At 40.5% G+C, this 13,988-nt stretch overlaps 1 protein-coding gene across 1 annotated transcript; it reads right to left on the bottom strand.

The window, feature by feature from the left end:
* Positions 1 to 358: 358 nt before the first annotated feature.
* Positions 359 to 10,883, bottom strand: LOC124291937. Its single transcript, XM_046729022.1, has 7 exons — positions 10,777 to 10,883; positions 4,581 to 4,977; positions 4,103 to 4,210; positions 3,281 to 3,374; positions 2,171 to 2,306; positions 786 to 851; positions 359 to 634 (listed from the first exon to the last, which is right to left on the bottom strand). Exons 2-6 carry the CDS (start codon positions 4,930 to 4,932, stop codon positions 816 to 818), a joined length of 726 nt encoding a protein of 241 aa, XP_046584978.1. The 5' UTR covers positions 4,933 to 4,977; positions 10,777 to 10,883; the 3' UTR covers positions 359 to 634; positions 786 to 815.
* Positions 10,884 to 13,988: the final 3,105 nt, after the last annotated feature.

Below are 13,988 nucleotides of genomic sequence, written 5' to 3'. Positions count from 1 at the left end.
ATGCTAACATACATTGGAAACGGGTGGTTTCCATGACGACCGAACTATCTGCTTAGTCGATTGCAATAAGAGAGAAAGACAAAAGCGAAGGTTTTCTACACACGATAAATCAGGTTGAACAATATAGAAAATGAATGTGTACAGACTGTGAAAATAATAGTACCATTCATGAATAATCTACGAGATAATCTTTAATAAAACAATGCAGGATGAAAGTATGCAATAAAACTGTTAGGGGACAACAAAATTCTAATTAAGCCTTAAGATACTAAGTGGGCAGAGCTGATCAGACAGTCGGACAGCAATACATGCCATTCGGTCGCTAAACCCAGCAAAATGAAAACATGTTGTTTCTTTCTGTTTGAATAACAACAATGTTTATTTGGCAAAATATACATATAAATGTGAAGGTTTTGATAAATTGAAACAATGCTTATGTACAAATGACACTAAACCTTCCATGTAATTGTCAGAGACCAGGCTCACCCCCTTCCCTGAAATTCTTGCGGTCAGCCAAGACCTCTGTCAGAGACCAGGCTTAACTCCTTCCCAGAGATCCTTGCAGTCAACCAAAGACCTCTGTCAAAGATCAGGCTCACCCCCTTCCCTGAAATCCTTGCGCTCAGCCAAAGACCTCTGTACGGACCAGATTCTCAAGGGAAGCTATTAAGAATTCACAATGACACGTTCTTGAAACAAACAATGAACACACTCCTCATCACTTTACTGATGTAGTGAAATTAGCATTCGACCACTAATGTTTCTGTTCACAGCTAACTTTCATCCGTCTTCTCGTTCCCATGGTGATTTGGTTACTACCGACAGTATAACGCATAGCCATTGCAGTGTGCCTGTAAACAGAAGTAACATGAATATGTAATCATCGTCGTCATGGCAACAAAAACGTTATGCGATCAGTCGTTTTTGTTGCGTAACAACGAAATTGTAATTATAAGATTCAAGTTAACTCTTAATTATTGGATTGGAATTGAAGGAGTTGACCAGCACTCTATTATTGTGAATACACAAAGCATTTTAGAAAATGGTCATGGTTGCATGTCATATTTAGGATTACCGCCTTTTGGGTGGTGGTGGTGGAATTGGGTTTAACGCCGTGCTTGAGAATATTTCGCTCATATGACGACGTGCATGCGTGTGTATGTGTATGTGCGGCTGCTTGTACTAGCCCAGACTGAAGCTGGTTTTATAGTGCTAGCCCACTGAGATACCATGCCGTAGTGAAGCATGAATACCCCACTCAGACACATTATACTGACTCCGAGCCGAACAGTCCTTGTTGTACCCATTAATGCCGAGCGCCAGGCAGGGACCAACAAGTACCATATATTAACGTCTTTTGGTATGACGCGGTCGGGGATCGAACCCGCGACCTTCCGTACTCCGGGCGGACGCTCTAACCACTACACCACGGAGGTGGTCCCGCCTTTTGGGGATGACCGCCTTCACTCTCGAACCCATTCTTTGATTGAGGCATCAAATAGCCGCCAATACTTCACGGATGAAACCGGAGATGACCATCTCTGATGAGATTAAACTAGATCGGGGTGGTGCGCGTGTGTGTGTGTGTGCGTGCGTGCGTGCGTGCGTGCGTGCGTGCGTGTCTACACTCAATGCCTTGGAATACCGTGAGTCACAGGTCCCACAGGTTAAAACAACTAAACACAAATAAGATTTAGGAATGAAGGAAACCCTTCCAAGACGATCAAAGCCAACCAGCACAAAACATTTTTGCAAAGGCTTCTCTGGTCCATTTACCAGACATTATAGCATATTTAGCATACGATATACGATAGTATTTAGTGAGAGGGATGGGTAATATCACTTTTAACAACATTCCAGCCAGGGCGTGTCGGCTTCATGTACGGGAAAGCCTGATATGACACTAGTGTCAGTAATTAACCGCTTTGGTTTATCCAGAGAGACGTGTATCTGGTGACAGACATAGAAACATAATCGGCTCTGTTTAGCGAACTGCGGCGTAAAACACGATTGGGCCACCTGTATTTCCTCTGATGAAGTTCAAGTATAACATATATTTGACATTTCCTTTTCTCCTAAGTATTAATTTTTCTTCTGGGAAACGTGTGCCCCGGTAAGATAGACACATAGAAGAGCCAATTTTGTTGGTATGACGCCAAGGAGTAAATACCTCGTCCCACATCATCCCTGCATAGCACCAGGACACGAAGTCACAGTCCGACCCCTTAAAGACGCTGTCCAGGATGCCGTGGGCTCGTGTTATCCGTTCTGAGGGTGTGTAGAAGTCGTAATACTCTCGTGTGTTCCTTAAATAAACGCAGCCATGAGGTGAGTGAGTTTAGTTTTACGCCGCACTCAGCAATATTCCAGCTATATGGCGGCGGTCTGTAAATAATCGAGTCTGGACCAGACAATCCAGTGATCAACAGCATGAGCAACGATCCTGCAATTGGGAACAGATGACATATGTCAACCAAGTCAGCGAGCTTGACCACCTGATCCCGTTAGTCTGCCTCCTACGACAAGCATGGGTTACTGTAGGCTCATTCTAACCCGGACCTTCACGGGTCAGCCATGAGGTGATATGACTGGGACCAGGTCATTGCATGTTGTATAAATGACAAAGTGGGGACATGGACGTGTTAATCATTTGCACGGCGTAATAAAATATCGGATTATTGGTGTTCTTGAAATGCCATGCATCACATATGCCCCTCCATCAGTACTTCGGGGCGGTGGGGTAGCCTAGTGGTTAAAGCGTTGGCTCGTCACGCCGAAAACCCGGGTTCGAATCCCCACATGGGTACAATGTGTGAAGCCCATTTCTGGTGTCCCCCGCCGTGATGTTGCTGGAATATTGCTATAAGCAGCGTAAGCCAAACTCGGCCAGCCAGCCAGCCATCAGTACTTCAACAGTATTAGCCGATGACCTCATGCTTGTCGTAAGAGGTGACTAACGGGATCGGGTGGTCAGATTTGGTTGATACATGTCATCATATCTAAATTGCGTAGATTGATACTCATGCTGTTGATCACTGGATTTTCAGGTCCACGCTCGATTATTTACAGGCCCCGTCATATAGCTGGACTATTGCTCAGTGCGGTGTTAAACAGCAAACAAACAATCAATATGAATAAGGGCACACTGATTACTGGTGCCCCCTTATCCTAGCATGAGAATAGATGACATACATATTATAGTGTCATATTATCATATTGTTTCCTGACTCGCCAGTGTATTTGTTGTAAATGTGCGCATGCTACTATAAATGATAGGTACCAGAATTCCCATTTTTCAAACTCGGAGTCTGCGTCCAACTTCGTCTTGATGACCATCCCTGTGTCCTGTTCTCGTCTCAGGATAGTTCCTCCACCTGCAACACAATGCACAGATGGAAGAACGCCGGTTTCACAAGTAGACGGGGGACCTGCATCCTCGATAATCTCCAGGGTATACGTTACGATCACTCTCCACTATACCCTGGATGCATCCTCGGCTTGGGGGGATGATTTTATTACCTCCCTTGGCTTTTTATCCAGTCAGGTGCCTACGCTGGGAAGTTGAGCGTACCAATCACTACTCACTTTCGCGTCTTAAATTATCTAACCGTTTAAACTTGGCAACACAATTGATGTGAACAAGTAGAAGGAGTTCTTTCATATATTCTTTTTAAAGTTTCAGATCGGTGAATTTGTCTTAATTATTTCCCAAAAAATCTGAGTGGCACTGCGAACAAACCTTTGCAAATGCGACCGCAATCTTTGTTGACACTGACAAGCTCGGTTGTAACGGCGGCGGCTGATTGGCTCCTGTGAGAATGCGGAGCCAGCCAAGGGAGGTAATAAAATCCTCGCCCCAAGCCGTCGATGCATCCAGGGTATAGTGGAGAGTGATCGTAACGTATACGTAGATTATAGAGGATGGGGGACCTGACGTCATGCGAGACTTCTCACTTCATTCAATATTTGTTATTACTACTGACTGGTTCGAGGAAACAAGAAGAAAATGGATTAAACGTTCTCATTCCACTGATGAATTTAGATACCTGTGACGATGATTACGACAAGAGAGGCACGTGGTATATATCACACAAGGGTTTACCTGAATACAACACGAATGCGTCTGCGAGGACGATATCTCCTGGTTCTAGTACCACCCGGTGTCTGTCCAGGATCGTCACGGTGTCATCTGATGGCTCCGATATTCCCCCTGAAAAACATCAACTGATGTGAATCGCCCTGAGATCCAAACCAAAGACCTATAGACATTTATGTTATGAAAATGTAAACAAATAAACTATATAATTGGAAAATTGGATTGACAAAACAGAAATACAAACGTTATCAAAACTTTGGCCAAATCTCTGCCAACTTAAGATTCGAAACATAATTGTGGTACCCGTATAATACATCACCATCGAACGACAAATGCTTGTTTCATGTTTAACCACCGCCAAACACGAGCGTATACATTCTTTTGTCTGTCAGATTACTAGGTTCAGAGTAAATATTTCAAACTAAATCATTCAAATATTAGATAGCGTGGAACTCACCACTTTTTTAACGCAAACCCAACTTACCATATAAGTACGATCTCAGAGAAAATATGTTTCTGACTGTTTGAACAATGTTTTCTGTCCAGCTTGCTGGTGTTGTAGGGGACATGCCATCTTTAACCTCTCTGTCTGGAACATCCGTGACCTTGACCTCTATATCTCCGTCTGAAATAACGCAGGATGTGGGTTCTTCTTTCTTATCAGCAACCATTACCGTGATATTCGGGTTGAAATTAACGACATCACTTTGGTTATTGATTTTCATGTTCAAATTCAGGTCGATTTCATCAGGGAAATTGAGGACAGTGTTCCCGTTTCCTATTTGGACAGTCCCGACGTCATGGTTCGTAACGTTAATACTTGCTGCTGTCGCCATTGAGTAACTTTAAACTTGCAAGTCTTAAAACTAGGGGAGACAATCCTGAAATGAAGCATGTCGGCAATGAATGAGACAATCAACATTTAGTGTGACAGTTGTTGCTATGTCGGAACATTTCCATGGATCATTTTAACGTCAGAAAAAGCGGTAATGGATTTCTGTATTCTGGGCTTCCTAAAGTAACTGAGTTATCATATCTTGTGAGATTAATTGTGGAAGGGTGTAGTTTGCCTGAAAGAATATAGATTATTATGAAAATACAGTGAGAAATACAAATGTGTCAACTAAAAGATTTGTTGATGTACTACCGCAAACTACAGCAATTCCTAAGACCACACCGTACGATATCCTCGACTCTGCAGATATAATAATGATATATAATCTTAAACCACTTGCCACCATAGAATCTGTTTTGAATGACAACGCTAAAAATGGACGCCCATTTAAAATACATTGTTCTTTCATGATTGGTCTGTTCTATGATGTCATCATTACTTGAACCATCAGGAACTGGAATATTTCTTAAAACTAAACTCCAGCTTCCGAACTCATTTCGGGGTTCTATAATAAAACTTCCCACAATACCTCAAACAACAACATGCATTCGTTGATTTACTTCTCAAGTGGGTAGCCTAGTGGTTTCAATCAAGGCGTTCGCTCATCACGCCGATATCTATAATAGGATTCCCGGGTTTGGTTCCATATATCCATTTGAAGGGAATGGGCTTGCACAATACTAAGTGAGCAGGCCCAGAATCCCTATGTTATGACTTTTGTGTACAGACCCCAAAAAGTGCATGTCGATGGTTGCCCCTCTCATCCCACCACCAAAATTCCATACCTGAAAGCCGTTATTCCGTGGAAACTCCAGAAATGGCATAGATTGAGAACCATTTAGTTGAATGTATTGACTCGAGCGTACATACATCATACGTAGACATCACATCAACTTAAATTAAACCGATAGCATTGTCCAGTGCACGATTCCAAATATATCATAAATGTCCGTGCATGAATTACTGTCAAATAGTGATGGTAAACGAAGTTTGTTATGTTGTAATCTCATACTCAATGTAGTGCGTCAGTGGAGTCTCAGCTTACATAGGAAGCTTCTGTAGTAAAGTGGATCCCCTCGCCATATGCTACCTGCTTGATAACGGTGTTGGTACCTACACCGAGACGTCGCACTCATTGCAATAAAGAAGTTGTCTATCCATAGAATTTGGTTTTCCTTCAACTTCTAAAATGCATCTCAAAGAAATGTGATTAAGTTGTTGACAAATCCTGCAAAAATTGTATGAGGCTAATATGACTACATATCCAAGTATATAATGTAAACCTACAATGTACAGTCCTACAACTGCCAAGCCCTGACAATGTACTGCAACCAGCTACAAATAGCTCAACACACCCTATTCCTGTCGCGTACCAGTTGTGACGTAAGAAGTTGCCCAGTGACCTCTTCTGTTCACGCGGAAGAAGAGTAACCTCGAGGAATGTCCTTCCATATTTAAACCGATACGTATCACGGATGTGTCTTGCGACATAGGATGAACTGATATGTCAATACACTTCAGCCGCGGGTGTCTCTCTGCGTGTCTCTCTCTTACAGTAAACTGAAATAAAGCCCTCGTCCTGGTTTCTTGTACACTTGTCTCACCCATATCTGTCGACGATAACATGATTCCATAAGTACTTGCGTAGTGCAATTTTGTCTTTGTTCTTGAACAGAATATAACCGACCAGGACACCGACAATGTAGGATCCAAACCGTCTAGAACATTGACATATGTACCAACTGATAATCCACAAGGCCTGAATCTTTAATGGTACTCACGCTGGCACAAGTATTACAGTAGGAAGGAAATATATTTGCAATTATGCATAAAATCTCAAATGTCAAATACCCAATAAAATCTAAAATAGTCTCTCTCTCTCTCTCTCTGAATATGTTACAGGATCTCACCCATCTCATTGGGGCTCCTTTTCAGTTTAAATGGGATTATTTGTTACTATCAACATGATGTATTTACTCATAGACTAAGCGTTAGTCATGTACCTTTCACTTCTATTTTGCCTTTACATCCAATAGAATCCATGTCGGCTGGCTATGTTCTGACGTTCACGTTATATTGATATATGTAATCCATTGAAAATCCATGTTCCATTGTTGTGTTCTGATGTTAAATGTAATCCATTCAGTTTGTATCTGAATTGATTAGGAAATATGATGACAATAGAGCTGATGCTAGACTAATCGAATTTTCACCATTTCAACTCGGTGTGTTCTGGATTAAAGTGTCTAAATGATCAGTAAACAACGCAGTATTCCTGTAGGGGACCTTCGTGGTGTTTCCCTGGGAATGAGATATATTTCCGTCATTGTCATTACAAGAACAGTCCCGTGAAAAGAGCCAAAGTAAAAATATGTCAATCAGATTCGTGGTACTGTGGTCGACCTCTCGTCAAATGAAAAAGACTTTTCCGTATAAACTTCACATTAGAAAAGTGGTCAAGAGAGCTGATCGTATGGATCAGCCAGGGACCGTCAGCCGTATCCCTGTGACAGCCTTATAGAAAGGCACCTCGTTTTAAAGAGTACTGTTCAACCCGCCTTGGTGTGGACTATTGGGTGTTATGGACCAACATTATATCACTGTAAACATTATACATGGTGCGAAGTGTGTATGGACCAACGTTATATCACTGCAAACATTATACATGGTGCCAAGTGTATATGGACCAACATTATATCACTGTAAACATTATACATGGTGCGAAGTGTGTATGGACCAACATTATATCACTGTAAACATTATCCATGGTGCTAAGTGTATATGGACCAACATTGTATCACTGCAAATAACATTATAGATAGTGCGAAGTGTGTATATGGACCAACAATACATCTCTGTAAACAACATTATAGATAGTGCGAAGTGTGTATATGGAACAACAATATATCTCTGTAAACAACATTATAGATAGTGCGAAGTGTGTATATGGAACAACAATATATCTCTGTAAACAACATTATAGATAGTGCGAAGTGTGTATATGGAACAACAATATATCTCTGTAAACAACATTATAGATAATGCGAAGTGTGTATATGGACCAACAATATATCTCTGTAAACAACATTATAGATAGTGCGAAGTGTGTATATGGAACAACAATATATCTTTGTCAACAACATTATAGATAGTGCGAAGTGTGTATATGGACCAACAATATATCTCTGTAAACAACATTATAGATAGTGCGAAGTGTGTATATGGACCAACATTATATCTCTGTAAACAACATTATAGATAGTGCCAAGTGTGTATATGGACCAACATTATATCTCTGTAAACAACATTATAGATAGTGCCAAGTGTGTATATGGACCAACATTATATCTCTGTAAACAACATTATAGATAGTGCGAAGTGTCATATGGACCAACATTATATCTCTGTAAACAATTATAGATAGTGCGATATCTGTTATATATCTGTATTTTTGATAGTTTATGGCAGTGCAGAAATTGTTATTATAATTATCGTGTAATTAGTTTTGCAGCTATATACGAGTATTATTGGCAATCTCGTTTTCACGTAATTCAGTGTTTTGAAATCTGTTTTGGTAAGAAATCTAGCAAAAGATCGTAGCATGTTGTTTTGAGCATTATAACATGTATTGCATTCGTAAAACATCATAAGCTAGTGCCATCACATTACGCTATTTGTTTAGAACACAGTTGTACTTTGTAAGAGTCAATGTCAACAACGTCGCCTGTCAGAACGACCTTGTTTACCTTTTCAAGAGTTTTTGAATTGACCGTAACTTTTTGACATTTCCTCGCTCTAAGCGTCCAGTTACGAAAACTAACTATCCGATATGGATTAATCTTACCTTGTCCTTCGACAAACTGATCATAATCCCTTGACACTCGTTAATTATCCATTCTTTGGTGAATTTGTGATCAGGGCCGAGCTACATGTTTTGGTGACGCCCGCCATTTTAACTTTGTGACAGCCAGTCTATTTCGCAACGGGGTTACCGCTACTTTTGACTCAGCTTAGTGTTTTGCATTGTAAAGTTTATGTAATCTTGTGAATTACGTAGAGGAACCCAGAATTGTACTTGATGATGTATCAGGTCATGTTTCAAAGCCGATGTTAATTCTGACAACGGGAACTATGTGATTCTCACTGTTGTATTCATACGCGATGTTCAGCATCATTATTTATGAACGTGTTTTTTCATAAATATGACTTCCAGTGCCACTGTCTAATTGTATAAGGGGCTGAGTCATGTTTTTAAACATCTTATGTGTCAGATAAACTCCAATTGCCTCCTGACATCTGTAATCTTCCTCTTTGAATTGTCCATCATAATTCCCAGCCGATGCTACTTGTTGATATTACGTCCCCCTCAGCAGGCAGCAAGGACGTAGCAAGACGTAGAGAGACGCAATTGTTGATCTTATGATATTGGAAGGCAATTAATGAATTAATTACACATAATTAATTGGTTGGTAAAAATAGTCATTTTCCTACCTGATTACCTCCTGAGATAATTCGCCTTCCTCTTTATTTCAGTGGTTTCATGTTGTGAAAGTAGATCCCTCAAAAGAATAAGGACGTAACGGGGACGTAATATCTCGTAATTTGATTGGTCTAGAACTGACATGTGACCATTTTCTCACACCTATAAATACGATGAGACCCATGTTGGGTCATTCTGACTTTGGCAGTCTACAGGTCAGTTTCAAACCAAGGGCAGATAATTCAGCCCAAAAGTTCCCCTTGTCCTTACATAATTATAATAGCTGATGCTATAGATAGACTGCACTTTTCGAACACAGACGCATATTAATATCTTAGTAACTATCAAGTTATTCAGATTACCCAGATAATTAAGCCATCACTATATCTATATAACAGTAAAGTCAAAGGTCATACTTATATTGCCCTAACACTGGTCCATGCACATAAACCTTAAGCTTGAGAGGGATCTACTTATTAGAAATAGCATTGTGCTGAAGTACATTTATACCCATGAATAAAAAGCTATTTATTCATTGAAAAGAAGTGTTTGACTCTTCCTGAAAACAAGACTGACAAGGTTTAATTGAAGTGTGAGTCCCGGCCGCCACAATATGGGCCAACATTGTATCTCTGTAAACAACAACATAGACAGTGCCAAGTGTGTATATGGACCAACATTGTATCTCTGTAAACAACAACATAGACAGTGCCAAGTGTGTATATGGACCAACAATATATCTCTGTAAACAACATTATAGATAATGCGAAGTGTGTATATGGACCAACAATATATCTCTGTAAACAACATTATAGATAGTGCGAAGTGTGTATATGGACCAACAATATATCTCTGTAAACAACATTATACATGGTGCCAAGTGTGTATATGGACCAACATTGTATCACTGTAAACAACATTATAGATAGTGCGAAGTGTGTATATGGACCAACATTATATCTCTGTAAACAACAACAATAATATAGACAGTCGAAATGTGTATATGGACCAACATATAGTATCACTGAAAGCACCATAAATATTGACAGCCGGACGAAACAAATCAGTGATGACATTATGCATTCAACGTGTGTATATGAACCCAGATTATATGACTGTAAACAACAACAATATAGATAGACTGAAGAGAGACAGGTCAGTGTTGACAGTGTACATTCACAGTAGATATGAATAAACATTAGATCACTGTAAACAACAACATAGACAGTGCGAAGAAAGAACTATAAGTATGCATTCAAAGTGTTTATATAAACCCAAATTATGTCACTATAAACACCGCCTTACCTTCAGATTGTACGTCTCAGCTGAATTTGTTACCACGACAAATGAGAACTGGGAAGTCACATGACCTATAATGCCCTTATGCAGTCACGCGATGGGTTATACCCAAGTACACTGGGCGACAATTCCCTGAATCTATAATTAGATCACAAGCAAAGGCGGATCCAGAGGGGGGAATGCAGGGGTGCGCACCCCCACTTTTATCCTGAAAGTTTATTCAATGACCCTTGCAAAAAAAAAAATGAAGTGTTTCACCCTCCCTTTCTCAAGAGTGTGTACACCCTTTCTCAAAAAGCTGTATCCGCCCTTGACAAGCACGCAAGTGGGCGTGGGGTTAGCAAGATAAACACTATTGAAACATCAAAATGAAAATATGAAAGAATGACAATAGTATATATTGTAAAATGTGATTATATATTTACAATTAACTTTATTTGAAATAATTTTATTATATGCATTTATGCTCAAATGAGAATTGTAAACCAAAAGTCACTGTGTTCTTTAATCTGATTGGTTGAAAAACGTGATCAAATGGTATTCGATTCCCGGAAATTCGCTGCGTAATACATACAAACATCGCTCACACTATTCACTCTCCTACCCAGAGTTCCATGCGGCCGGAGTGTGCACACTATTGTATTGTTACGTCGTCGGCTGTGATGACGTCATTCAAATCATATTGTGACGTAAAGTCCGAATGACGTCACAAATGAGCAGTTCTAGATGTTACCATGGGAGACAGCCGAAACGGCCGGCTGATGACATTGCACTGCTGTACCCGTACTCTATGTCAATGAGTGCAGACACATAAACGTGTGTGGACCTTTTGGTTTACATTTGTGTTTACAATGTCGATAAACATCATGTGTTGGCCAATTTCCGGGTGTTATTTAGGAGATAAACATCATGTGTTGGCCAATTTCCGGGTGTTATTGAGTATTTGAAGCACGGGAATTCATTTGGAACCGACGGCGTCAGCCGGAAGTAGGTGGGCACGGAAGTTGCATGCCCGGACCAGGCTGTTCTATCGTTACCAACGTTGATGTTCAAATATACCATGAAATAAAATTTCCGGGTGTTATTTAGGAGATAAACATCATGTGTTGGCCAAATTTTGGCGGCCTACCTTTAGAATACAGCACCAGAAACTTAAAAATACGTCATAATACCCTTTTACGTAATGTAATGTGATTTTGTTCGAAAGCACGTTCTCGAAACAATGCCCTATGACGCCTGCATGGCAACACGGTTGTCTAGCCCTGCGAGTGGGTATAAGCTCCGCTCACTGGTGTTTCATCTCTACAAGCTATGTCATTGCATAAGCCCAACGATGTTGAGAGTTTCCAGTAGTTGTATACCGGCGGATGCGCAATTTATTGCAAGCACCAATTTGAAATATTTTTCCTTTTTGCACTGATATTTTTTTGTATTACGGGGTGCTGAGGTGTTATGTTTTGTGTATTATTGTAGTTTGTATTTTTTAAATTTAGCGAGAATGTGTTACACCGGTCTGTATTATATATATTCGATTATTCGCAATTTTGGTCAATGTAATTATTTAAATTATGTAATATATATTTTATATTTCGGTTTCGAAGTACTAGTAACTATTAAGTCTAAATGATTCACCAATGTGAACTAACATACATATATATTTTTTTTCATTCAGTAATTTGCACAATTACACAGAAACGTTTTGGTATTAGTATTTCCTTTTACGAAGTGGTGAAAATGCATTACATTGCACTGGACACGTCAGTCATGTTTGTGCCGATTCGGTCAATGCATTCTATTTATTAGGATTATTTCAAGGGGTTAGGGTTAGGGTTAGGGCTGAGGGTTTAGGGGTTAGGGTTAGGGGCCTAATCCAATATAGTTGGCCCGGTGTAATACGTGAGTAGCATTTGTTGTTTTTCCTTTTTGCATTTTAATACCTTTTTTTCACACAAAAACGGGAAACCAAAAACGTCGAAAGTACACTATGAAATGGTTTAATATAGAAATTTTGGGCTAATGGAAATTGGTCTGGAATTTGCACTCAAGCCTCTTTCACACGCAACATACATTTTGTAAAGTAATGATTCGAGGCTAACTCACCCGAGTGCCGTCACTACACATGCTCATGTCTCCCTCGTTCTTTAGTGCGATTCACATTATCCTTACAGTGTTCCCTACATCACTTTTCTGTCACAAAATCACCGATTTATATAAAAGCGCGTCATTCATGCATGCACTGTGAAATCTACGCCTGACGTCAACAACCCTTTTCAGTTTGAGGCATATCGGCTCATTCCACACCACACGTTAATTTGTAGATTACGGAATGGGACGAGTGTGCCAAATGGCATCGGATCCATTCGGCAATTGTCCGGAGAATAAAATCACGAGACACCAAGTCTACCCGTAGCATTCGTAATTGTCCGTGACCTATTCGACTCTTTCCGTTCATTTCCGTGACGTCACAGGAATGACTCGATAAATTTGCACGTTGCGCAACAGTGTGGACGTAGCTCAGTCGGTTAGCTGTCGAGCTAACAATCCGAAGGTCGCGGGTTCGCGTCCGCCGGGTTCTCACAAACTGGTTGTTTGTCTTAATGACGCGTGACCTACGGCAGAGATCGTCCTCACGAGAAGTTGTGTTGTATTCTAAATTGAAAATGGAATATTCCCGTCCTTAAAATACTCAATAACACACGGAAATTGGCCAACACATGATGTTTATCGACATTGTAAACACAAAAGTAAACCGAAAGGTCCACACACGATTCTGTGTCTGCACTCGTTGACATCGAGTACGGGTACGGCAGTGAAATGTCATCAGCCGGCCGTTTCGGCTGTCTCCCATGGTACCATCTGGAAATGCTCATTTGTGACGTCATTCGGACTTTACGTCACAATATGATTTGAATGACGTCATCACAGCTGACGACGTAACAATACAATAACACCCGGAAATATTGGCCAACTCATGATGTTTATCTCCTAAATGTATTTGTGTCACATGATGAGGGAGTAGGAATATACTGGGAAACGTGGTGTTCCTCAGAATAAAGGGCGGTGGGGTAGTCTAGTGGTTAAAGCGTTGGTTCGTCACGCCGAAGACCTGGGTTCGAATCCCCACATGGGTACAATGAGTGAAGCCCATTTCTGGTATCCCCGCCGTGATATTGCTGGAATATTGCTAAAAGCGGCGTAAAACCAAACTCAGTCAGTCC

This window comes from Haliotis rubra, unplaced genomic scaffold, assembly GCF_003918875.1.
Source record: "Haliotis rubra isolate DU_JTF1 unplaced genomic scaffold, ASM391887v1 Scf502, whole genome shotgun sequence".
In the NCBI taxonomy this organism is placed as follows: domain Eukaryota; kingdom Metazoa; phylum Mollusca; class Gastropoda; order Lepetellida; family Haliotidae; genus Haliotis; species Haliotis rubra.
The sequence above is the reverse complement of the archived record's forward strand: the minus strand, read 5'-3'. Positions and strand labels throughout refer to the sequence as shown.